Source organism: Elephantulus edwardii, unplaced genomic scaffold (assembly GCF_000299155.1).
Source record: "Elephantulus edwardii isolate Elephantulus edwardi_28Jun2011 unplaced genomic scaffold, EleEdw1.0 scaffold00001, whole genome shotgun sequence".
Classification (NCBI taxonomy): Eukaryota; Metazoa; Chordata; class Mammalia; order Macroscelidea; family Macroscelididae; genus Elephantulus; species Elephantulus edwardii.
This window is the reverse complement of record NW_006399751.1, coordinates 1,180,813-1,203,870: the sequence shown is the minus strand read 5'-3', so window position 1 is coordinate 1,203,870 and position 23,058 is coordinate 1,180,813. Positions and strand designations below refer to the sequence as shown.

The 23,058-nt window shown below is 47.4% G+C and overlaps 1 protein-coding gene across 1 annotated transcript in view; it reads left to right on the top strand.

The window, feature by feature from the left end:
- HYDIN (HYDIN, axonemal central pair apparatus protein) overlaps positions 1-23,058 on the top strand; it is a 294,240-nt gene that overhangs the window by 157,653 nt on the left and 113,529 nt on the right. Inside the window, exons 23-27 of the mRNA XM_006878867.1 lie at positions 12,827-12,967; positions 13,618-13,730; positions 16,595-16,686; positions 16,943-17,152; positions 19,774-19,911. Coding sequence (XP_006878929.1) covers positions 12,827-12,967; positions 13,618-13,730; positions 16,595-16,686; positions 16,943-17,152; positions 19,774-19,911 — 694 coding nt within the window. The remainder of the gene's footprint in view (positions 1-12,826; positions 12,968-13,617; positions 13,731-16,594; positions 16,687-16,942; positions 17,153-19,773; positions 19,912-23,058) is intronic.

Genomic DNA, 23,058 nt, shown 5'->3' with positions numbered 1-23,058 from the left:
CTCCATGACCACATCAGAACTAACTTTTCTCCAGGCCAGCACTCGCATCATCTCATTCCTTATGTGACTCCAGAGAAAGATGAACCTTGCCTTCCTTATTTTTAATTATCTTTGCAAATGATTTAAAATATACAGAAAATAATGTCTTTCCCTTACAAAGGGAAAGTTCTCCATCTATCTTTCTCTCTGTCAGTAATCTTCTTTCATTTTTTTTCTATATTAGCAATTCAACTTAAATTATCTCCATGAGAGGGACCCCACAGTTTAGTGCTGTTTGCAGTTCCATTAGATCATAGTCCTGGTATACTATATATGTTGCAGCCCTAGAGAAATTTATTGGGGCATAATCTTACTGTTTTCTTTTATTTCACTTTTCAAAGTTATACATTTTTTCCCCTGGTTTTTATGTTACTACGTAAGGACTGTTTTATTGGTGTGTACTGTCAAACCATGGCTGGCAGTCAACCCATAGCTGATCTTCCACTGGGTTTTCAGAGGCAGTAAAATCGCATGGGAGGAGATTGCCTATCGTTCCCCGTGGAGCAGTTGATGGATTCAAATCATGTGCTTTAGGGATTACAGCACAGCTTCTTACCAGTAGGCCACCAGGGCTCCCTATAAGAATGGCGGTTCCTAACTACAGAGCTGTTCTTCTTCAGGCATTTCCTCAACATCTGTAATATTAGAGAAGACATTGGCCATTTAGATATCTGGTGCTTGCTAAGCTGGCTTCTAAGGAGATCAGTGAGAAGTGTCAGAGCATACCAGAACCTCAGTTCTGTTCGGTTCATTTAGTGATCTGGTTCTTAAAGCAGTTCGTTTGGTGTATCTACAGGTGCATATTAATTAAAACTCCCCAAAGCTAGCTACATCTGCTGAAGGTCAAACATTAAAAGAAATGGACTTAAAAACCCCTTCCATCTCAAAAGCATTTCTAAGGAACTTTGAAGGTGATGATAAGAGGTATTTCTGTGTACCTGCTTGCCAGCCATTTGTGGCACATGTAGCAGCGAGGACATCTTCTGGAACTTTGGTAGAATTGACTGTTTGCTGCAGAAAATCCCTCCAGAGAGCCTAGAGTTGGATTTTGGTCACACTTTTCCATTAGTTAGCTCTTCCTTGAAAGTCTCTTCAAGCAAGGTAAAGAGAGTCTTACTTTTCTTCATCTAAATTACTGTGGTATGGGTCTTCTGCCCGCCCCCAACATGACTCTAAGATATACATTCTAAGGAACATACGTTGTGTGTTCCTTATTTTGTGGGTCCTGTTTATTTTTGTAAACTGCAAAAAAACACCATTCTGGGAAAGGTGGAGAGTCAGAGAAAGAGAGTAAGACCCTCAGCGAGACGGACTGAAACCGTGACTGGAGCCATGGACTTGAGCTTGGAGGAGAGCGTGCAGATGGCACAGGACAGGGCCAGGCTGAGACCTGTCATTCAGAGGGTTGCTGTCAGTCATGAGCAGCTCATGGACACCTAACAACATTTCTGTTTCAAATGAAAAATCTTGCTTTGAGAGTTGTTGGCATGGCCTGGTCTGAAGTAACCAAGGAGAAGCTCCCCGCTGTTAGCTGGGTAGAGTTCCTAACAAAGTTGTTGAGAACATAAGCATTGGGGTGATTTAACTTAGCTCAACCAACCACCTGCTTGATCTCTGAGCCTCAGTTTTGTTTCCTGAAGACTAGAAATGAAACAGCACCCACTTCGTCAAACTATTGGGAAGACTGAATGAGGAGGGACCTGGAAAGTTGATTAGCACAGAACCTGGTAGAGAAGGGTGAGGAGTTAGTGCTGGCTGCGGTTGCTCTAGGAGAATGCTTGCTTGATGTACTTGTTTTACCATCATTCTTTTCCATCATCTTGACATTGCTCTCCAGGTTAGTGGTTCTCTCAGCCTTGAACACACAGTAACATTCTAGGTCAGTAGTTCTCAGCCCTGGACACATAGCAACATTCTAGGTCAGTGGTTCCCAGCCCTGGACACAGCCTTCTGAGTTAGTGGTTCCAGTCTTGGACACATGTCAGCCTTCCTTATGGAGCTTTTAAATATCCTGAAGCCCATAAGTCAATCTCTGGGGCTGAAACTCCAGCTTCAGCGTTCCGTAATGCCCCTCAGGTGATTCCAGGTGGCAGCCCCCTGGGAACACCACTGTTTCTGAAGCTCAGAGTTCAGCTTCTTCTGAGAACCTTCAAAAATACAGCTTTTGCCTCCTACAATCTATGTAGCTTCCGTTCCAGATCCTTATCTCTTACCGAAGTCTTCCTCAGGACAGCTGGTCGCTGGAAGCATCCTAGAGCCTCAGCCTGTCAGAGGGCTCCGAGCAGCAGGCTGTTTTTCCACACTGGGCTCGTGCCTGCCATTTCCTTCCCCCTCATGTAGCAGAGTTTGAACGAGCTGGTGAAGGAGGCACCGAGCCAGCCCCATCTGTCTCCACCTCTCCTTTGCTTCCCAGTGTGGGAGGCCCACAGCCCGAGCTGGGACAATAAAGATGGAAACGTGATGGAGCTTTTGTATCTGTGCCTAATGTGACTCAGGAGTGTCTCTATTTTTAATGTGGCTTCAAGCAGTATATTCTATATTCTTCCCTTTTGAGAAAGAGTCAGGGATTGTCTCATTTGTAACGAGTTTGGGATCTGTAGACCAGAGGAAGAAAGGAGAAGAAGAAGTAGACAATAAAAGTGAAGTTCAGTGGGGCCTGATGCTTTGGCATTTGGTAGCGATGCAGCTAGTAGGTGGCTGGGAGCATAACCCAGATATTTTGACCTTTCAGAGTTTCAGAGATCAGAGCTGTTTCTCCTGTTGTTCCACAAAAAGACGCTGGGTTAGTCACCAGTTGTTATGTGCCGTCGAGTCGTTTGCCACTCATAGTGACCCTATGTACGACAGCCCTAAACTCTGCTCTGTCTTGAGCCAGTCGCACCGTCTCTGACACACCCATCCCGATTACCCCAATCACTGAATCAATCCACCTCATAGGGGGCCTTCCCCTTCTGCGTTGTCCCTCCACTCTCCCAAGCATGATGTCCCTCTCCAAGGACCTGTCCCTCCTTGCAGCATGTCCAGAGTATGTTAGACGGAGTCTCAGAATCCTTGCCTCCAGAGAGCAGCCCGGTTTGACCCTTTCCAGGATGAATCTATTTGTTTTCCTAGCAGTCCATGGTACCCTCAATACTCTTCTCCAGCACCACAGCTCAAAGGCATCAATTCTCCTTCTATCCTCCTTAGTCATTGTCCAACTCTCTGATCCATAACAAGTGATTACAAAGACCATGGCCTGTATCAGATGCACCTTAGTCTCCAAAGAGACACCATTGCTCTTCAGTACTTTGGAGAGGTCCCTAACAGCAGACTTTCCTATGGCAATACGTCTTCTAATTTCCTGGCTGCTGGTGCCGAGAGTGTTGACTGTGGAGCCGAGCAAACTGAAGCTGTGAACAGTCTCAATCTCTTCACCATCCATCCTGATGCTGCCAGTTGGCCCAGTGGTGAGAATCTTTGTCTTAGTCACCAGAGGGGAGAGGGGGGAGAGTTTGCTTCCAGGATGGGCACGTTTGTTGTGACAACCTACTGAGACGTTTCAGATGACAGTGAACATGAAAGATGAGGCTCCACGGTCATGACATCCCCGGGTGCGGTGTTTACCCACAAGGACTTCTAGAAGTCTGCCAAACACACATCAGTCACCCCCAGCACGGTCCCACATGCGTTCACTAAGAGGTCTCCTCAGTGGTACCGAGCGGGGCCGTCCCTTAACTGAGACAGCATCTCCTAGCCGTAACAACCAGCACGTAACAGAAATGGCCTCTGAGTAAGTCAGGCAGTAAAGGAGTTCTGTGGAAGGCAATCAGGCTTCCCCCAGAGTCCAAGGGAAGGCCTTGACAGCTGCCACACGCTGAATGGCTGCAGAGTCTCCCAGGCAGCTCCCAGGCCCTTTTGCTTGTCAAGAAGTGTCCACACCCTGTCCCTCAAGGCAGCGCCCTACCCCCTGCTGCTTATTTGCTCTAGATGTGCTTCTTTCATCATTGCATCCCTGGCTTCTTAGATGCCTTACCTTCCCAACCAGACCGTGTGTTTCTAGCAGAGAGATGGTGCCCTAACTTTAAGAATACAAAGCAATGAATGTGGTGGGGATGGTGCCAGTACTCAGAGGCCTCCAGGCGCCTGCTAAGTAGCAAGAGAGAGGTGAGTGGGCCTGCAATGAGAACCACGGGGCACAGTGGCAGCTGTGACACACAGAGCATGGCTGTGTGAAGTACAGGGCCTTGGGATGTTTGCGGATCTTCTGCCATCACAAAAGAAACCAGAATCTGGAGTTTTCAGGCCACGTCTCAAATTTTACTTGTGGGTTGCTGTCTTCAATGGATTTCCTAGAAGCAGAATCAACCTGAGGTGGTGGTTGTTGATTTAGGAGAAACTAGAAGGGAACAAGAGGAACAAACTAGAGCAGGGCGTGAGAGTAGGAAGAAATGGCGTCGGAAAAAGAGGTATTGAGATGGGAACTTGGAACTGGCTGCAGTTTGCCCTGTTAACAGGGAGCGGGGGCTGGTCTCCCAGGCCGCTCAGATAGGATGAGGTAGCTGCTGTCAGTCCAGCGGCTCCTCCAGAGACGGGTGCAGGTGTGGGCCCTGTGCCAGCACCGCCTGCACCAGCGGGAGGCTGGGTGGTCCTGGTAAAAGGACCCTGGACTCGAGACCAACAATTTCCCCAACTGCTGTTAATTTTGACGTACATTAGACAACACAGGCCGAATGAGTCTCACCCAGAGCGTCTCCAGGGTGGAAATGTTTGCCACGCTTGTCTCCAGTGGAGGGCTTGTGGGCCGAACCGTCGACCTTTTGGTGAGCACCTGCATAGAGGGGTGGGGGGTCCCCCGAAGCTTCAGCTGCATGGTACACACGTCTGCAGGGTGCATCATACATCTCTCATCTCCAGCGTTATCCGAGCTGCGTCACAGAACAGTAACTGAAACACAAACGTGTTCTCTCAGCTCTCACGTCGTCGGCACAGCACTACCCTTGGTGAATGAACAGGAAATAAGCAGGCCGGGCTGCTGTTTTTATTTTCTTTTTAATCTGCACCACTAAAGAGTATATTGACCCAAGTCAACCATAGTTGACAAGAAACTCTGAAGATGGGAACTGCCGTGGGCCCCCCCCCCCCAGTGTTGCCGAGGATCCCTGTGTCAGACGCCCGCGCGCCTGGCTCAGCTGAAGGAGTGTTTCTTTTCTGGCTCCTCCAAGATTCCACCCCAGGCGGGACTAGACATGGAGCTGTATCAATTTTCCTTGTTTGCTGCACCCCTCATTTTCAGAAATTACTGCCTCCAATCTAGTTTGGGTCAGCAAAGCAGGAAAGTCACTGTTTGTGGCCAGAAGTGAAATGAAGTGCAATCCACAAAGCCCCATCGCTGCCCTCTCGCCCGTTGGGAGCCGTTCTCCATTTGAATGATGAGTCAGAGCCCCGAGTGTGATGAGGCCCTGTGCCCTGTGGCTCACCTGGTGGCAGGAGAGCTGTGTGTCCGCTCCTCTGTGTGTGTCCAGAGATGCCGCCCGCTGGCCAGGCTGCACGGTCAGCTCAGGTGCTGCAGCTCCCGGGGAGGTCTGTCTGCAGCTCTGGACGTGGCCTTTCACACTTCCCTCTGGATTTTTCCTTCTTCATCAGGCGCAGCATCCCAGGGCGGTGCACATCTTAGATGATGTGTCGCATAGTGATCTGACAGTCTCCCCAGGCGCCTCCACTGACCTGGGGTGTTTTAATAAATACTCGGAATTTTCTCTCTGCTGCCTTTCACAGCCCTTTGCCAGTAAGACTGTAGCAATAACCCATGGTAATTATCAGCTCCAATCCAAAGCCATCACTACCCGTCAAAACCGAAAACACGAAGACCAAACCCACCACTGTGGATCCATTCTGACTTGTAGCAGCACTGCTGGGCAGGGCAGGACTGCCCGCGGAGGGTTTCCAAGTCAGTGAGTCTAACAGAAAGCAACGGTCACAGCTTCTCCAGGGAGCAGCTGGTGGGCGGTGGCACCAGACCCTTTGGGAGGCCTCCCCACGTTTTACCTATTTCTTCCTGCTGTTTTGATCGGTTCTGTCTGACAGCATGAAGCGCTCTGGTCCTGTGTCACCTTCACACTCTCTCCACTGCCCTAGAGCCCGTTGGTGGAGCCACTATGACAGTCCATCTCGTTGAAGGGACAGTCCATCTCTTTAAAGGTCTTCATCTGACCTTGTGCTGTAGCACTCATGATGCCCTTCTCCAGGGCCTGGCGCCTTCCAGTAACATGTTTGAAGTCTCACCATCCTTCCTTCTATAAGATGTTCTCGCTGTACTTCTCCCCCTCCAAAAGCTGTTCATTCTTCTGACAGTGCGTTCACTACGCTTCACTAGCCCCCGTAGTTCAAAGACAATGATTCTTAAATCTCAAAAAGTCCAACTTTCACATGCTTATCTTGTTGCTGTTATTGTTATGTGCCGTCAGCTCATAGCAACCCAAGGTGCAACAGCCCTAAACTCTGCTCTATCCTGTGCCAGTCTTAATGTCTCCCACACACCTACCCCCATTGCCCCAGTGACTGAATCAATTCATCTCATCCAGAGTCTTCCTCTTCTGCGCCGTCCCTCTACCCTCCCAAGTACGGTGTCCCTCTCCAAGGACTGATCCCTCCTTGCAACGTGTCTAAAGTATGCCAGATGAAACTTCAAAATCCTTGCCTCCAATGAGCAGCCTCTCTAGGATGAAACTGTTTGTTCTCTTAGCAGTCCATGGTATATTCAATACTCCTCTCCAACACCAAAGCTCAAAGGCATCAGTTCCCCTTCTGTCATTCCTAGTCATTGTCTAGCTCTCTGATGCATACAAGTGATTGCAAAGACCTTGGCCTGTATCAGGAGCACCTTAGTCTCCAGAGTGACATCATTGCTCTTCAGTACCTTGGAGAGGTCTGTACTAGCAGTCTTTCCCATCGCAATGCATCTTTTAATTTCCTGGTTTCTGGTGCTAAGAGTGTTGAGTGTGAGCCAAGCAAACTAAAGCTGTGAACAATCTCAATCTCAGTCTCTCCACTATCTATCATGATGCTGGCAATTGGCCCAGTGGTGAGAATCTTTGTTTTATTGATATTGAACCCAAATCCTTATTGAAGGCTGCAGTTGTTGACCTTCTGCAGCAAGCACTTCAGGTCCTCCTCAGTTTCAGCAAGCAGGGTTGTGTCATCTGCATAATGCAGATTGTGAGGCAACAGAAAACTCCATGGGTTGGGTCACGTGCACCATAATCCTCAAAGTAACATCTTTGCTCTTTGATACTTTAAAACAACCCATGGCAATAGACTTGCCCAATGCAGTATGGCATTGAGTTTCTTGACTGCTACATTCATGAATATTGATCGTGGAACCAAATAAAATTAAATCTTTGACAGCCTCACTCCTTTCTCTGCTTACGTGATGCTAACTATAGGTTCAGCTGTGAAGACTTCTAGTATAATCTACGCTAAAGATTCTGTGATATTCATCAGTAAGAGTTTCACGTTTTCTTCACACACAAAGTTGTATCATTTGCATATCACAGATTGTTCATGAATCTTCCCTCTATCTTCTTATATCATCTTTTTTTCCTCATTTGCTCTGCATACAGATTGGGTAAGACTCCTGTCTATGTTGTTTATATCATTAGTAGGAACACCACGGTGACAGTAACTCGTGGCGACCCTGGGAGCAGCCCATTAGAAACTTGCCCCCTTCTGAGCCATCCACAGGGTCTCCACCATGCTTCACCCCATTGTTACAGTCATTCTATCAGTCCGTCTGACCGAGAGTCTTCCTCCCTCTGACTGACCCTCTGCCTTTCGTGGAAGTATGTCTTTTTCTAAGGACTGGCTCCTCACAGCATGTCCAGAGTAGATGGGACAAAGTACCACCCCCCATTGCCTCTGAGGGGCTCCTTGGATGACTGCATTTCCTCCAGGACAGATTTGACGGTCATGGGATATTCAGTGTTCCTTGTACAACAATCTGACCCCTAACTGGTCCTAAATTTCTCTGTACGTCAGAATCACCTGTCAACAGATCAGACTCCTGTGACTCTGATGAGTCAGAATTTCTCCAGGGGCAAGACAAAGGAATCTGTCTTCTCACACACTTCCCAGGAGATTGTCCAGCCCGCAGCTCAACATAGATCCCCTGCCCGGAGTGGTGTGCTTGAGTCTGTAGTAGAGTCATCTAGAGCCATCTGGTGTGGAACAAGCCAGATGGAAGCTGTGGAAAAAGAGGAAAAGAGCTTTTTACATTTCTCTGAAGACATCCCAGGTTGGGGTGAGGCTAGAGGTGAGGTGCAGAGAAGCCAAGATACCCTCCGTGCTGTTCAACCAACTGTCCACCTACTGATTCTTTTAAACATTTACTGAGCTCACATCACCAGTGGATAAGGTCCTATGTTGTGTGGGGGCCACAGAGTTTCCAGATTGCTGTCCTCTGAGAACTCACAGTTCTTGTTACCTAGGGTAATAAGATTGGCCAGTATTTACCAAGTTACCAAACCTTGGCCAGTATTTACCAATTACCAAATACCGGTGTCTACACTGGTATTTGGCCAAGGGAAAAGTAAACTGATTTTTCGTCTTAAAAAGAATAAGAGGTAGTCCACTCTAAATCCTCTCCTGGTGAGAAAATAATGTGTTTTTCTTGTTCTATAAATTATTTTCTTAGATTTAGTATATAATAGTGATTTCCCCCACCCCCGGCTGGATGCCCATGCAGGGATTCTGGCTGTCTTCGTAGTTGCCGCAGGCCTCTGCTCCAGGCCTCATCAACAACCTGCGTTATGCAGATGACACAACCTTGCTTGTTGGTAACGAGGACTTGAAAACAGTTGCTGGAGAAGATCAAGGCCTACAGCCTTTAGTAGGAATTGCATCTCAACATCAAGAAAACAAAGGTCCTCCCCACTGAGCCGGTAGGCAACATCCTGATAAATGGAGAAAGGGTGGAAGTTGTCAAGGATTTCACCGTGTTGAGCTCAATAATCAACATCCTTGGTACCAGTAGTCAGGAGATCAGGAGATGTATTTTACTGGGCAAATCCGCCGTCAGAGATCTCTCCAGAATATTGAAGAGCCGTGATGTCAGTTTGAAGACTATGGTGCTCCTGATCCAGGTCATTGTCTTTTCAATCATTTGCTACACGTCTGAGAGCTGGACAGTGAATAAGGATGACAGAAGAAGAAGTGATGCCTTTGTATTGTGGTGTTGTAGAAGAGTACTGAACATCCCATGGACTGCCAAGAGAACAGATATGTCTTGAGAAAAGTGCAACCAGAGTGCTTCTTGTGAGCAAAGATTGTGAAGAGTCATTACACATACTTTGGGCGAAGAAGAGGTTATTCCTTGGAGAGGGACATCATGCTAGGAACAGTGAGGAACAGCAAAAGAGAGTAAGACCTTCCGTGAGATAGACTGACGCAGTGACTGACGCAGTGGGCTTACATGTGTCAGAGATGATGACAGCGGCACAGGGTAAGACGGGGCTCAGGTCTGTTGTTCACGGGGTTGCCAAGAGCTGTACTCAGCAGGCCCTAACTACCGCAGTAACAACGGATTTTTCACTTCTATTAATGATAGAGAGCTTTCCTTAAGTTGTGGTGGTGGTGGTGGTGATGGGGGGGTGATGGTGGTGGTGGTGGTGGTAGTGGTGGTGTTGGTGGTGATGGTAGGGGGAGATGGTGGGGGTGGTGGTGGGGTGGTGGTGATGGTGGTGGCGATGGCGAAGGCGATGGTGGGGGGTTGGTGGTAATGGTGGTGATGGTGGGGGGTGGTGATGGTGGGGGGTGATGGTAGGGGGTAATGGTGGGGGGTGGTGATGGTGGTGGTGATGGTAGGGGGTAATGGTGGAGGGTGGTGATGGTGGTGGTGATAGTGGAGGGGATGGTGATGGTGGAGATGGGGTGGTGATGGTGGGAGGGTGGTAGTGGGGGGGTGATGGTGATGGGGGCTGATGGTGATGGGGGGGTGATGGTGGTGGTGGTGGTGGACCATCGAGTTGGAACTGACCCATAGCTGAGCCTACAGTGGATTTTCAGAGGCAGGAAATTGCATGAGAGAAGATTGTTCAGCTCTCTCCCATGGAGCAGCTGGTAGATTTGAATTGTGTACCTTGGCATTGGTAGCACAGTTCCTTATCAATAAGCTGTTAGAGCAGTCTTTTGTTTCATTAAATGTTATTGTTGTTGTTGATTGCCATCGAGTTGAGCACAACTCATAGCGACCTTATGAACAAAAGACCTGAAGCCTTTCTCTAATATCGTCTTTTCTCAAAGTTCATAGAGTTTCCAGAGGCATGTTGTTTAGGAAGTAGATGCCACTCCTGCCTTAAATAGAAACCTATTAATCAATGATCTGTTGTATATAGTGTCACTGTGAGCTGGAATCCACTTGGCACTGCCTAACAATAAAAAGAAACACTGCAGTGTGTCACTACACACTCACTCGAGTGAAATGAAACCGTATACAATGTACAGAAGACTCTCTGGTGGCCTGGTGGGTAAGGACTTGAACTGCCCACTCAGAGTCACCTGATTCCAATCCACCAGCTGCTCTGTGGGAGAAAGATGAGCAGTCTTTTTTCGTGCAGTTTACAGCCTCTGAAAACCCCACTGGAGGGTTAATTAGGAGTCACTTCCAACTCAACTGCACATAACGACAACCACCAGGTGTAAGTGAGGGTGTGGACCAACCAGAACGCACCCACACTGTGGATGGACATGTAAGATGGTACAGTCACTTGGGGAAACTGCTGATTATTTTTTTTATTATTATTATTTTTTGAGCATGTACCATCAAATCAGAGCTGAGTGGCACAGGAGGAGATTGTCCCTCCTTCTCCAGCGGAGCATTTGGTGAATTTGAAGCGCGCACCTCTGGGATTGCAGTGCAGCTTCTTACCACTAGGCCACCAGAGCCCCCTCGATTTCTTTTAACACTAGATAACCCAGCAATTCTGCTTCTAGGACTTTACCCAAGAGAAATGAAAACATGTCCAAAGACTTGTATCAAATGCTCATAGCAACTCCATCTATAATCTGAAAAGCTGGCAAGAGCACGGTGGCATCACCAGGCAGTTAGGTGAACGTGCCAGAGGGTGGTGCTCAGTGTTGAAGAACACACTGTGAAGGCATCACCAGCCTGGCTGCATCTTCACATCATCCAGAGCAAAAGACGAAAGGCCCCAAATAAATGTAACCTTGGTTTGTTTATGTGGAACTGTAGGCTCATTTAGTCTTTGGTCCTATAATGCAGATGACTTTTCCATGGAGCTGGTGGGAAATGGGGGAATTAGTGAGGAAAAGGCCTAAGGGAAGTCTTTAGGGTGATGGAAGTATTTTGTGTCTTCATTGTGGTAGCAATTTCTTATATATACATATATATATATATATACATTTCCTCAAACTCATCAGAGTGTGTGCTTCATACAAGCATCTTCTGCCTCCCTGGTTTCTTGGCTCACATGGAGAAACGTTGTCTTTCCTACTTTGGAAATGAACGTAGGTGAGGCTTAGAAAGATGGAGGGTCAGAAAGGAGAGGAAGATCCCCAACAATATGGGGCGACACGGGGGCCTTAACAGAGGGCTCCGGTGTGTCAGCGGTGATGAGGCTGGTACGGGAGAGGGTGGGGGTCAGCTCAGCTCTTCATAGGGTCTCTGTGATACCTAGTGGACTCAATGGCCCCAAACGACAATATCCTGAAGACGGTGATAGAATGCCGGACGCTTGAGGAATGGCACCCTGGTCCATGGTGGGGAGAGAACAGGGTCCTAAAAGGAGGTCAGGTGAAATGCTGTGGAATGTCTGCAGGAGGGGAGAGTTCGTCCAGTAGAGGCTGGGACAGTGATGGAACTTGATGTGACACCTGCTGTTTCCACCGAGCGTCCAAGGATAAAATGCACGTAAGGGTTGCATGTCTGCAGGTAGCTGCTGGGTTGCAACTGCTTACTATGGTGGGAAGCAACCCCTGTAAGTCCTAGTATACTGAAATCTGAGGTATGTGCGGGGCTCATGATAACAGATGGGTGCTACTTTTCAGTGCGCATCAAAACGTCATCATCCTTATTATTATTACTACACTATTGTGGCCTAGGGGTAAGACGCTGTGTTGTAATCCAAAGTCACATGGTTCGAATCCATCAGCTGCTATGAAGGAAATGCATGGGCAGTCTCCTCTCGTGTGATTTACTGCCTCTGAAAACCCACCAGGTGTCAGCTACAGGTGGTTCTGACTCAAGAGCAAACAACAGCAATAGTTATGGAGTTCTGGTGGCTGGATGAGAGTTTACACCTAAAGGTGGGCAGTTCAAATCCACGCGCTGTTCCATAAGAGAAAGATGGGCAGTCTCCTCCTGTGTGGCTTACTGCCTCTAACCACTCATTGAAAGGTCGGCTATGTGTTGGCTCCAACACAATGGCACAAACACCAACAACATTATGATGAAGATGTTTTAGTGACACAGAACTCCTAAGCATGTGTGAGTGTCACTGCAGGACCACAATACCAGGTGTCAGGGAGCTCACCGTCTATAGAGCTGGTGAGGGGAGCCCCTGTGGACTGTGTTTGAGGAGAGACACCAGGCTCCGGCTGGCAGGGGGTGGTTAGGAAGCTTCCTAGGAGGAAATGTATGCCCGGCTAAGGTTTGAAGACTGGGGTGAGGAGGGTTCATGCAAGGGAAGACGCAGGTGGTCCTTGTTGACCTGTGTGGACACGGGCCCAGTGGGGAGCCTCCCAGACAACTTCTGGCCAAAGCTGATGTGTGCCTGTGTCCTGTGCACCTTCGCAGGTTTCTGACCTGGCCGAGGAAGTTGTACAGCGCCGCCCTGTCCCAGGCGGAGTCTGGCCCAGCTACCTTCACACCCACAAGTCCACCGTCGGCCCTCGCGCCTCTGGCGTCCTCCGATATTGTCTTACAGGATTTAATTAAGTAAGTGCAGACGCACGGCCAGCGCGGGGCTTTGGGTTGGTTGGCTCTGTTTTAATAGCTTGTCTCCACACGCCTCACATTCTCGGTACTCAGCCCTGATTTGTTTATTCAGCCATTCACTGACCAGGCATCTGGGCTGGGCATCTGGGATACCCAGACAAGAACGTGGCCTCTCCTCACTGGAGGTCAGAGCTTCCCAAGTCCTGGGGGCCAGGGCCCTTCCTCTCGCCTCCGTGGCTCCATCTGCCAAGATCTGCATCTGGGGCCAGGCCTAGAAGAGCAAAGCAGAAAGGGACGAGAATTTTCTAAACATTCTGTCATCCTGATAAAATGCTCCAGGAGATGAAGGTGCTTATCACCGGCACTTAGGACACAGGCACAGTGACTGGAGAGTCGCTCGAGCTGCTCGGGACTTCCTTTAAGTCACACATGGGCTGCACGAACTGGGAAGACGGCCTGGAACCCAGGCAGGGCCCACCAACACGGTCGCACATTGTGGGGGCCAGGGATGATACAACCTTGACCAGCTGGCCTTCCTGACTGAGAGCTCCATTTGTTCCTCGGGGAGCACTAGAGTGGAGAGGGCAAGGCCAGAGGCTGTCACGGTGGTTGCTAATTGAATGATTCTCTGGCTTTTGTTAAACCCCCAGAACTGTCCTGGAGGATGAAGACGAAGGGAACTATGAAGGAGAACACACAAGAGCTCAGCCGCCCGCTGCCACCATGATGGCTCCAGAGCTACAGAGCTCCTTCCCTGGGGTAGGTCAGCAGCCCACAGTCCTTCTGGTAAAACAGTGGTCCAAGGGGCAAAGGCAGGGCCAGGACTAGGCTGGGATGAGGCTGTGTCACCTGATTCATTTCCCGCTGTTGTTAGAGGTGGTCGAGTGCGACTCACAGCAATCCTGTGGACAGCAGATCTGCACCCTGTCCCGTCCTGCACCACCTCGTCATCCCCAACACACTTGAGCCCAGTGCTGTGGTCACTGTCAGTCCATCGCTTTGAGGGTCTTTCCCCCTTTCGATGATCCTCCACCTTTCCAAGCACGATGCCTCTTTGCCGGGGATATCCCCTCCTAACAAATAAAATCTGACTGAAGATAATTTAAAAACAGCTGAAGAAAGAACATCCACAGAGAAATGCCCAAAATGCAAGCTAGATTCAGAAGAGGCCTTGAAACTGGGGATATCTTGGCTGATGTCAGACGGATCCTGGCTGAAAGCAGACATCAAGAGATAGGTTTACTGAAGTCTTATTAACCATGCAAACGCATTCAGCTATGTGGACCATAATAAATTATGGATAGCACAGGGAAGACTGGGAATCCCAGGACACTTCATTGTGCGCCCATGGAACCTGAACAAGTACCAAGAAGCCATTGCTTGAACAGATCAAGGGGATCTGGTTCGGTTTAAAATCAGAAGAGGGTGAATCAGGCTTGTATCCTATCACCATATACCTGTTTGGTGACTAGTATTCAGTATGCATGACACATCAGAAAAAGAAAATCCTCACAACTGGACCTAAAGGGAACCTGATAAATAAAGATAAAAATTATTAATAATTTGATTTTTATTGGATCTATAGTCACTTGGAAGAAAGAGTCAAGAAATCAAAAGATGTATTATATTGGAAAAATATGCATCTAAAGACCTCTTTAAAGTGCTAAAGAGCACAGTGTGACTTTAAAGACTGAGTGAGGTGGGCCTGAGCCAAATCGATGATATTTTCAGAAACTTCATACTTATGTGAAAGTAGGACAGTGAATAAGAAATACCAGAGAATTGATGTCTTTGAATTGTGCTTATAAAGAATATTAAATGTACTATGGAACATCAGGGTAGATGGACAAACAAATTGAAACTGTCGACGACTTTATCTTACTTGTATCCACAATCAGCACACTTGTTATTAACAGTCAGGAGATGAAGAGATGTATTGCATTGGGAAAGTCTGAAGTCAGGGACCATGCCAGCTTATTAAGAAGTGATAATATTTGAGGACTAAAGTGCGCCTGTTTCAGGCCGTTGTCACATTCCATGCATCCGAGAGCTGAACAGTGAATAAGGGTGACCAAAAAAGAATTGATGCCTGCGAGCTGTGGTGCTAGAGAAGAGTACTGAATATCCCATGAACTGCCAAAAGAACAAACAGGTATGTCTTAGAGAAAGTGCGGCCAGAGTACCCCTTGGAAGCAAAGACGACAAAGCTTTGGCCTCTCACATACTTTGGGCATTGCTAGAAGAGGCTGTTCCTTGGAGAGGGACATCATGCTTGGGAAGGTGGAAGGACAGCAAAGGAGAGGAAGACCCTTCATGAAATGGATTGACACAGTGACTGCAGCAACGGGCTCAAGTGTGTCAGAGATTGTGAGGACAGGACAGGGATCAGATCTGTTATAGGGTCACTAGGAATCATATTCCACTTGGTGGCACCTAACAGCAACAACAACACAGACTACCAGCAGAGCAAACAGACATTTCTTCTTGGAAAAAACTGTAGCCATCATCTACCTTTGAGGCAAGGATGGTGAGACATTGTCACACGTACTTTAAGCATGTTATCAAGAGGGGCTGGTCCCTGCAAAAAAGATACCATGCCTGAAAAAGCCATCAAAGAGAAAGGAGCAGCTGGAACTTTAGCCAACAGTCTCTCAGATGTCTGTTTGCATATGCAAATCTCTGCACACGTTCAGCCTTCAGACATAACAAAACCCAGCACTAGTCTACTGCGTAGAATTGCACCGACCAATGATGACCTTACACTGCGTTGCCAGGGCTGTCAGTCTTTGCAGGAGGGGATTGCCCATCCCTCCGAGTAGACTTCCATCAAGACAAGTCTTATTTTACCTAATTGGAAACTGCTTTGTCACTCAGTGATCCCTTACAGCTATCATTTCCAGTTCCTGAATATATACTGCATCAACCTCTGTGGAGAGAGGTTTCACACATAGTGTTTAGTGACTCCTACTTTGAAGGACATTTGATTTGCCTCCAAAATTTTGCCATTATAAATAACCAGGCAGTAAACATTCTTGGACGTGCCTCTCTCCTCTCTGGGTTCTTGTCCATTTGTTTCCTTAGGGAGAAAACAGCTCTCTCTCTGACTACGTACCGTGGTGGTGGTGGTATGTGCCATCCAGTTGCCTGTAGCTCATAGTAACCCTACATATGATAGCTCTGAAGCCTGTCTTGTCCTGAGCCAGTCTCACTGACTCAGACACACCTACTCCCATTACCCCAGTTACTGTATCAATCCATCTCACCCTGGATCTTCCCCTCCTGTGCTGTCCCTCCACCTTTCCAAGCATGATGTCCTTCTCCAAGGACTGGGCCCTCTAGGCCACATGCCCAGAGTATGTGGGTGAAGCTTCAAAATCCTAGCCTCCAGGGAGAAAGTTTATTTCACCCTCTTCGAGACAGACCTTTTTGTTCTCTTGTCAGTCCATGTTCTGTTCAATACTCTTCTCCAGCACCACAACTCACAGGCATCGACCATTCTTCTGTCACCATGAAACACATCCATGGAGTGATAGACAGAACCACCTTGAGGACTCATGTTATAATGCTTCCTGGCTTCTCAGCACATCTTTCCTTTCTAGGCATTAAGAACGAATCCAACTGAAACAGGCAGGATCTGCCCCAACCAGAGCCAGGTAGAGTTTCATGAATCCCTGTGGATCTTTGAAAACGACGAATTGCTCAACCTGGGGATAGAAGAGGTAAGTGAACACCTCATGAATCCTTTCCTTATTGAGCATCTACCCTATGTTACAAAGTTCAGTCTGTCCTGGCACCATTACAACTTTTCAAAGCAGGAAATACACGCCTCTGTCTTTAGGCAGGTGGGCTAGTTGCCTTCTGTGAATCATAAATTAAAGTCAGGGCTTTAGCTGTGAGTTGACGTGACTCTGAAGCCCTTGATACTGACGTGGGTTGAACTTTGATGGCTCTCGTTTGGCACCTCTTCTCCTGCAGGTGTTTGACATTCTGCCCCTCTATGGAGTGGTGCTTCCACACAGCAGCCACCAGATCTCCTTCACTTTCTATGGACACTGTGACATCATGGCACGCACAAAAGCTCTGTGTGAAGTGGAAGGAGGCCCAACCTATGAGATAAGCCTGAAAGGAGAGGCGTCCCTGGTCGTCTATTCTTTTGACACCAAGGAAATCAACTATGGACTGCAGGTATTGCAAACCATCGGGTCAAAGCTCTCCCAGACTTAACTGTAAGCATCAGCCATCGTCCGTGGCCTTTCGTCTCTCCTGGATGCCCTGGAGAAGTCACCAGTCATCTTCCTGCACCGTTACCACTGTCCTTTGTACCCTAACCTGCCTCCCACCTCTGGTCTCCTCTTTATGCCAGGTACTTGTTCTTCCACTGTCTCCTGAAACAACTTGTTAAGACCCTGAAATTTCCACCTTCCTCTCAATCCAAAATTCCTTTCTAAACTCTTCGTTCGTGCCGCGCGTACTGCTGTCTTCCCAGCCTGTGGGTTTACAGTCTCCAAATCCTTTTCCACGGCACTGTCGCCCTCTCCCCTCCACGTCCTCATAGTGCTCAACGTTTGCCGACTCACCCGCCAAGTCTCTCAGGGTCACTTTATCCTTCCGTCTCCCACTCCTGTCCTCACACGCCAAGGCTCGTCAAGCTAGACCTAGATGATCATGGCTTGTTTCGTGCCATCGAGTCAGAACTGACTCATAGCTGACCCTCTAGCAGGTTGTCAGAGGCTGTAAATTGCATGGGAGGAGATCACACTTCTTACTCCCATTGAGGAACAGGTGGATTCGAACAGCTTGCCTTTAGGTTGGCAGCACAAGTCCTTATCCACCAGGCCACCAGAGTTCTCTTAGCCATGTGCATATAAATCACCTGGACATTTTATTAAAATGCAGTTTCTGACTTGGTAAAAGGAGATGGGGGGGAGGGCTGAGAGTTTGAATTTCTGATGACTCCCAGGTAATAGCAGTAGATCCAGGGACCAGCTTTTGAGAGGTTTCAGTATATATATATATAAAATTTTTTTTTGCTTCTACTACTAACCTGTTTGAACATCACTGACAGATTGGTTTTCCCAAAATTGCATTTTCATCCCATCGATCCCCCAACCAATTAGCCACAGCAGCACCAGGTGAAACAGCACAGCCCTGAGAAAGAGTGTTGTTTTATAAGCAGGAGAGCTGCCATCCTAACGTGGCTTTCATATCAAGTGATGGAGTGGCCTGGTCCGCACGGTGGGGATGGCGTGGCCGGCCTGACTCACCAGCCGCCTGTGGTTAACTGCCTCCTCAGCTCCTCGCCGGCGTCACCGTCGCTCAGCAGCTGTCTTCCTTGCCATGCAGTTCGTGAGAGCTCCCGGGTGTGGTGATTCCAGCCCTCTGCTAACTCATACCCACACCAGACTTCTCCCGCTTCTGCTTCTCCCGGTGTACCCCATTCAGTGATAGCCAGTCCCAGTAACCCGATACCCCTTCTACATCCCACTCCTTCCAGCCTCCACATCTGCTCCCCTGCAATCCCTCCCATCCTCCGCTCCCACCCTCACACCCAGGCAGGCCTTAAGACCAAAGGCAGCCCTATCCCACCCTTATCCTGCTCTTGCTTTACATTCTTCAGCATAATACATACTTTCTACTGTTGCTTGGTGGTAATTAGAAGTTAGTCTGTATATCTGTGCATCTTCTCTTTCCAATTAGATTTTAGAATTTTATTTTATTTTTAATAGGCATGGGCCATACCTCCTTCATAACGTTAATAGAGGACTGGGCCCATTGTACTGCTACTGCGTGTATGATTACTGAATTATGCATGGCCCTGCCTATTTATAGGTTGAAGATTGAATTATGCACAGCCTTGCCTTTTTATAGGCTTGAAGATTGTACCTAAAACCTCACTCACTCAGCACGTGTTGTGGTCTTCTCCGTTCTGTAGACTGACAGAATTCTCCTCCCCTCCTCCGTCCAGGATTCTCTGGGCAGATGACATCCACTCAGCTCAGAGAGTCTGCTTTCAAGCAGCTGGTCCTTGACAGTGGAGCTCTGGCGGCCTTGTCGATACAGAGATGCATGGCTGACCCAAAGGCCACATCTCTCTGGTGGTTACAGTCCACTAGGGCCTCCTTGGGAGAAAGACGGACAATCTCCTTCCATGCAGTTTACAGCCTCAGAAATCCCATAGAGGGTCATTTTGAGTCATTCCCAACCCAGCAGCAGTGACGCCTCATTGTCCTTGTCGTGACGTGGCCTAGGAACCCTGGACACGGCCTCAGTGTGCTGGACCTACTGCTGCTGAATTATGTTGCGCGGTCCCAGCAGCAAATACATCTGGCTGATGCTCCTGATGAAAGGACACTTTTACAATTTCACTTCAGAACATTCTCGATGTGAATCTTGTCTTAAAGAATTCAGACAGAAAAAAAAAGAATCCAGACAGCAAAGCTTCATGCTGCAGAGAGATTACCTTAAGATCCTCTACCGTGAGTGCCTCACGGTGGAGAGATTGGACGTTCAGAGTGGTTGGGGGTTAAGCCATGGCTGTTCCTAAATACATTAGTTATTAAAAGAGTGAGAGCCAGAGTCATACTTCCAGCAGCTGGTGCTTCCTTGTGACCTAAGAGGCACGGAAAAGGGGGGCAGCTGGGGTCTCTAGAGCAAGTGACAGGTCTGAGAGGGGGTTCACCCACTCATCTTTGTTGGGGCAGAAGCAGCTTCCAAAACTTGAAGATATGTAGGAGTCACCCCCACCCCTCCTCCTCCTCCTCCTCTTCACCATCATCCCCTCCTCCTCCCACCCTTCTCTTCCTCAGCTGTTTGATGACGTCACTGAAAGTGCAATCACATTGAAGAACATTGGGAGGGTCGGCTTCGAGTTCAAGGTTCTGAATGAGCACCTGTCTTGCCCAGACACCCTTCTCCCTGGAGTGCCGCTCATCCTGCCCCTCTCAGTAAGTAGCCCACCCACTCCTGGGGGTCTTGTGGGAATGGTGGTGTTGGTGTCAGGTGCCAACGAGTCAACTACAACTCATAGCGACCCTATGAACAATAGCTCTGACCCCTGCCCCGTCCAGAGCCAGTCTCCCTGTTTCTGACACACCTGCCCTCGTTGCCATAGTCAGTGCGTCAGTCCATCTCATCCAGGGTATTCCTCTCGTGGGCTGTCCCTCCACCCTTCCAAGCATCATGTCCTTCTCCAAGGACTGTGTTCTCCCGGCAGTGTGCCCAAAGACTACTTAATGGGAAATGGTGAGAGGACCCCAAATTCAAGCCTACAAACCACGCCCCTTTTGTGGGAGATTATAGGAAGTATGCACTTCCTGGAAGACAGGTGTGACGTTTTGGTTTTCATTAAAATGAAGAAAGAACATGCAGAAGCAAACACGTAGGTCAATCCAGGTCACTTCACTCATTTATGCAACAAGCATTTGGAGAGTTCCTGCATGCGCCGGTTCCAGCTACCAGGGACCAGCAGTCAGCAGACAGACGTGAGCCTGTGCACTCATGGCATTTGTGTTTGGGGTTTGTGTTCTAGTGGTTTGGGTTTTCTCATGACTATAAGAATAGCTTATTCCTGCTTACATCTTCACACTTCTCCTGTAATCCTTAGGGTGGAAGGCTTCCTCCTCAGATCCACACCAGATAAAAGCAGTTTTCCATTAGCAGGTGTAAAAATTTCATTGGCTACAATGAGCCAAATTGGTTTTAGGAGTCCTTGGAGGAAGTGGTTCTTTGTTCTGATTATGACCATTTATCAGCTTTTAAAGAACATTTGGCTGAATTTTTCTCGTGAAAATAACACATAGTCACTGCAGGGGGCAGGGGGAAATGGAAATTTTTTTAAAGGGATAAAGTGTAGTTCTTTATAATCTTACAGTCCAAAGATAAGAGTTGTTACCATTCTGGATAATAGAGTCCATTCTTTCCTTAAACTGTCCCATGTGTCTGGGCTTATGTCTAGTCTCCGCGTTCTGTTTCATTGCTCTGATTTTGTCCTTACATTAATAACTTACTATCTTAATTGCCTCACCTGTAAAGTACATCTGGATGCCTATTAGGCCAAGCTCCCTTTTTGTTCTTTTTCCAGTTTGCTTTTATTCTTTTTGCATTGAAGCCAGTCCTAGCGACATGGTAGGTTAGGTGCTGGGTTGCTCACTGAAAGGTTGCCAGTTTGAACCCACTAACTGCTCTCTGGGGGGATGATGAGGCAGGCTGGTCCCGTGAAGATTTCTCGTTTTAGAAACCTGATAAAGGACTGGCTCTGTGACAGTGAGCTTGGTTCTGCTGTCCTTCTGCATGTCCCTCATTCATTCATTCATTGTTGTTGGGTTGGAACTGACACGCAGCTGGCCTTCCAGTGTGTTTTCACGCACGGGCTAGTAGATTCAAACTGCCTGCCTTTGGGTTGGCAGCCCCTCTCCTGTTCCTGCGTTCCTTTTAGGTGCCATTGAGTCAAATACGACTCACAGTGACGCCATGAACAACAGATCCAAACCTTGGCCTCTCCTGTGCCATCCTTGTCATCTCTGATAAGTATATCCATTATCTCTGATCTATAAATATATCCATTTACCTCTGATAAATATGTCCATTTTTACATCACTGTGTCAGTCCATCTCATTGAAGGTCTTCCTCTCTTCAGTGACCCTACACCTTTCCCAGCATGATATGTGCCGACCCCTCCTGACAACATACCACAACAGAGAACAAAAGCATGTGAGTCAGAGTTTACCATCCAGTTTACCTGCATGCACTTTCTCCAGGACAGACTGCTTTATAGCTAGCATGAGGTTACCTATTGGCCCAGTAGAAAGGCTGTTTCTTAATGTGGAGATATGATTGAAGGCTGTAGTCTTAGATCTGCAGCAAGTATTTCAGAAGCTTTCCACTTGTTAAAAGCAAGGTTGTGTCATCTGCATAACAGGTTGCTAAAGAGTCTTCCTCTGATCCTGATGCCACAGTCCTCTTCACAGAGTCCAGTTTCTAGATTTGCTCAGCATTCAGATTGAATAGGTCTGAAGAAAGGATACAGCCCCGACACCACCTTATCTGATTTTAAACCTTACCCACTAGACCACCCATACTCCCTCTTCTATGTTTACTTTTAGGTAAATAATGACCCAGACAGACCTAGCCCATGTATTAATGACACTTCCATTCTATTCCAGCAAATAACAGATCATTTTCGTTCAAGATTAGAATAGATTATTTGTACTTTGTTTCCCTAATTTTCCAAGTTTCCATTTACTCTTTAAATGAATTTTGACAGAAGTACATGACTATACATTTGATTGTGCATTGTACCTTTTTAACCCATATTTAAGAAACTAAACATCATGTTTTAAAAAAGTAGATGTCAACTTTCATACTTTATACATTGTAGTATTTATTCTTTCAATTGTCATTATTTTCTGAAATACCTAGAGTTTTTGTTTTATTTCTTATTTAACATAAAAGTTCTTAAAGATATGTACATTTTACTTTTTCATTTCCAGATAACTTTTTTCTTATCTAAACTTTATTAATAATGTTGAGATTTCTTAATTATAGTCAAATATTTGGCCCCAAAATTCCTACCTGGTGAGTTTATTAATAGGATATTTTAATGGTTTAAAATTATTTTCTTATTTAACATTTATTTTCATTTCATTTATTTTAAAATTATTTTATTATCAGGGAGTGCTTGAAAAAGAATGTTTTCTTGTCAGTAGGATGTAATTTATGAACCTAAATTAAGTTAATCTGAGTAAGTACATTCATGAAGTCTTGTGTATTTTTTCTGTTTAGTCCTTCGAAGCCTGAGCATGATGCAAAGATTGCTGTCCCTTCTCTGTCCCTTGTTTTCTGCACACACAGGCACATACATGCTGCTGGTTTGGTTTCCAAACACCGTTGTTGTTGTTGTTGTTGTTGTTGTTGTTGTTATGTGCCGTCGGGTCGTTTGCGACTCATAGCGCCCCTATGCACAACAGCCCTAAACCCTGCTCTATCCTGCGCCAACCGCACCGCCTCTGATACACCCATCCCGATTACCCCAGTCACCGAATCAATCCATCTCATAGAGGGTCTTCCCCTCCTGCGCTGTCCCTCCACCCTCC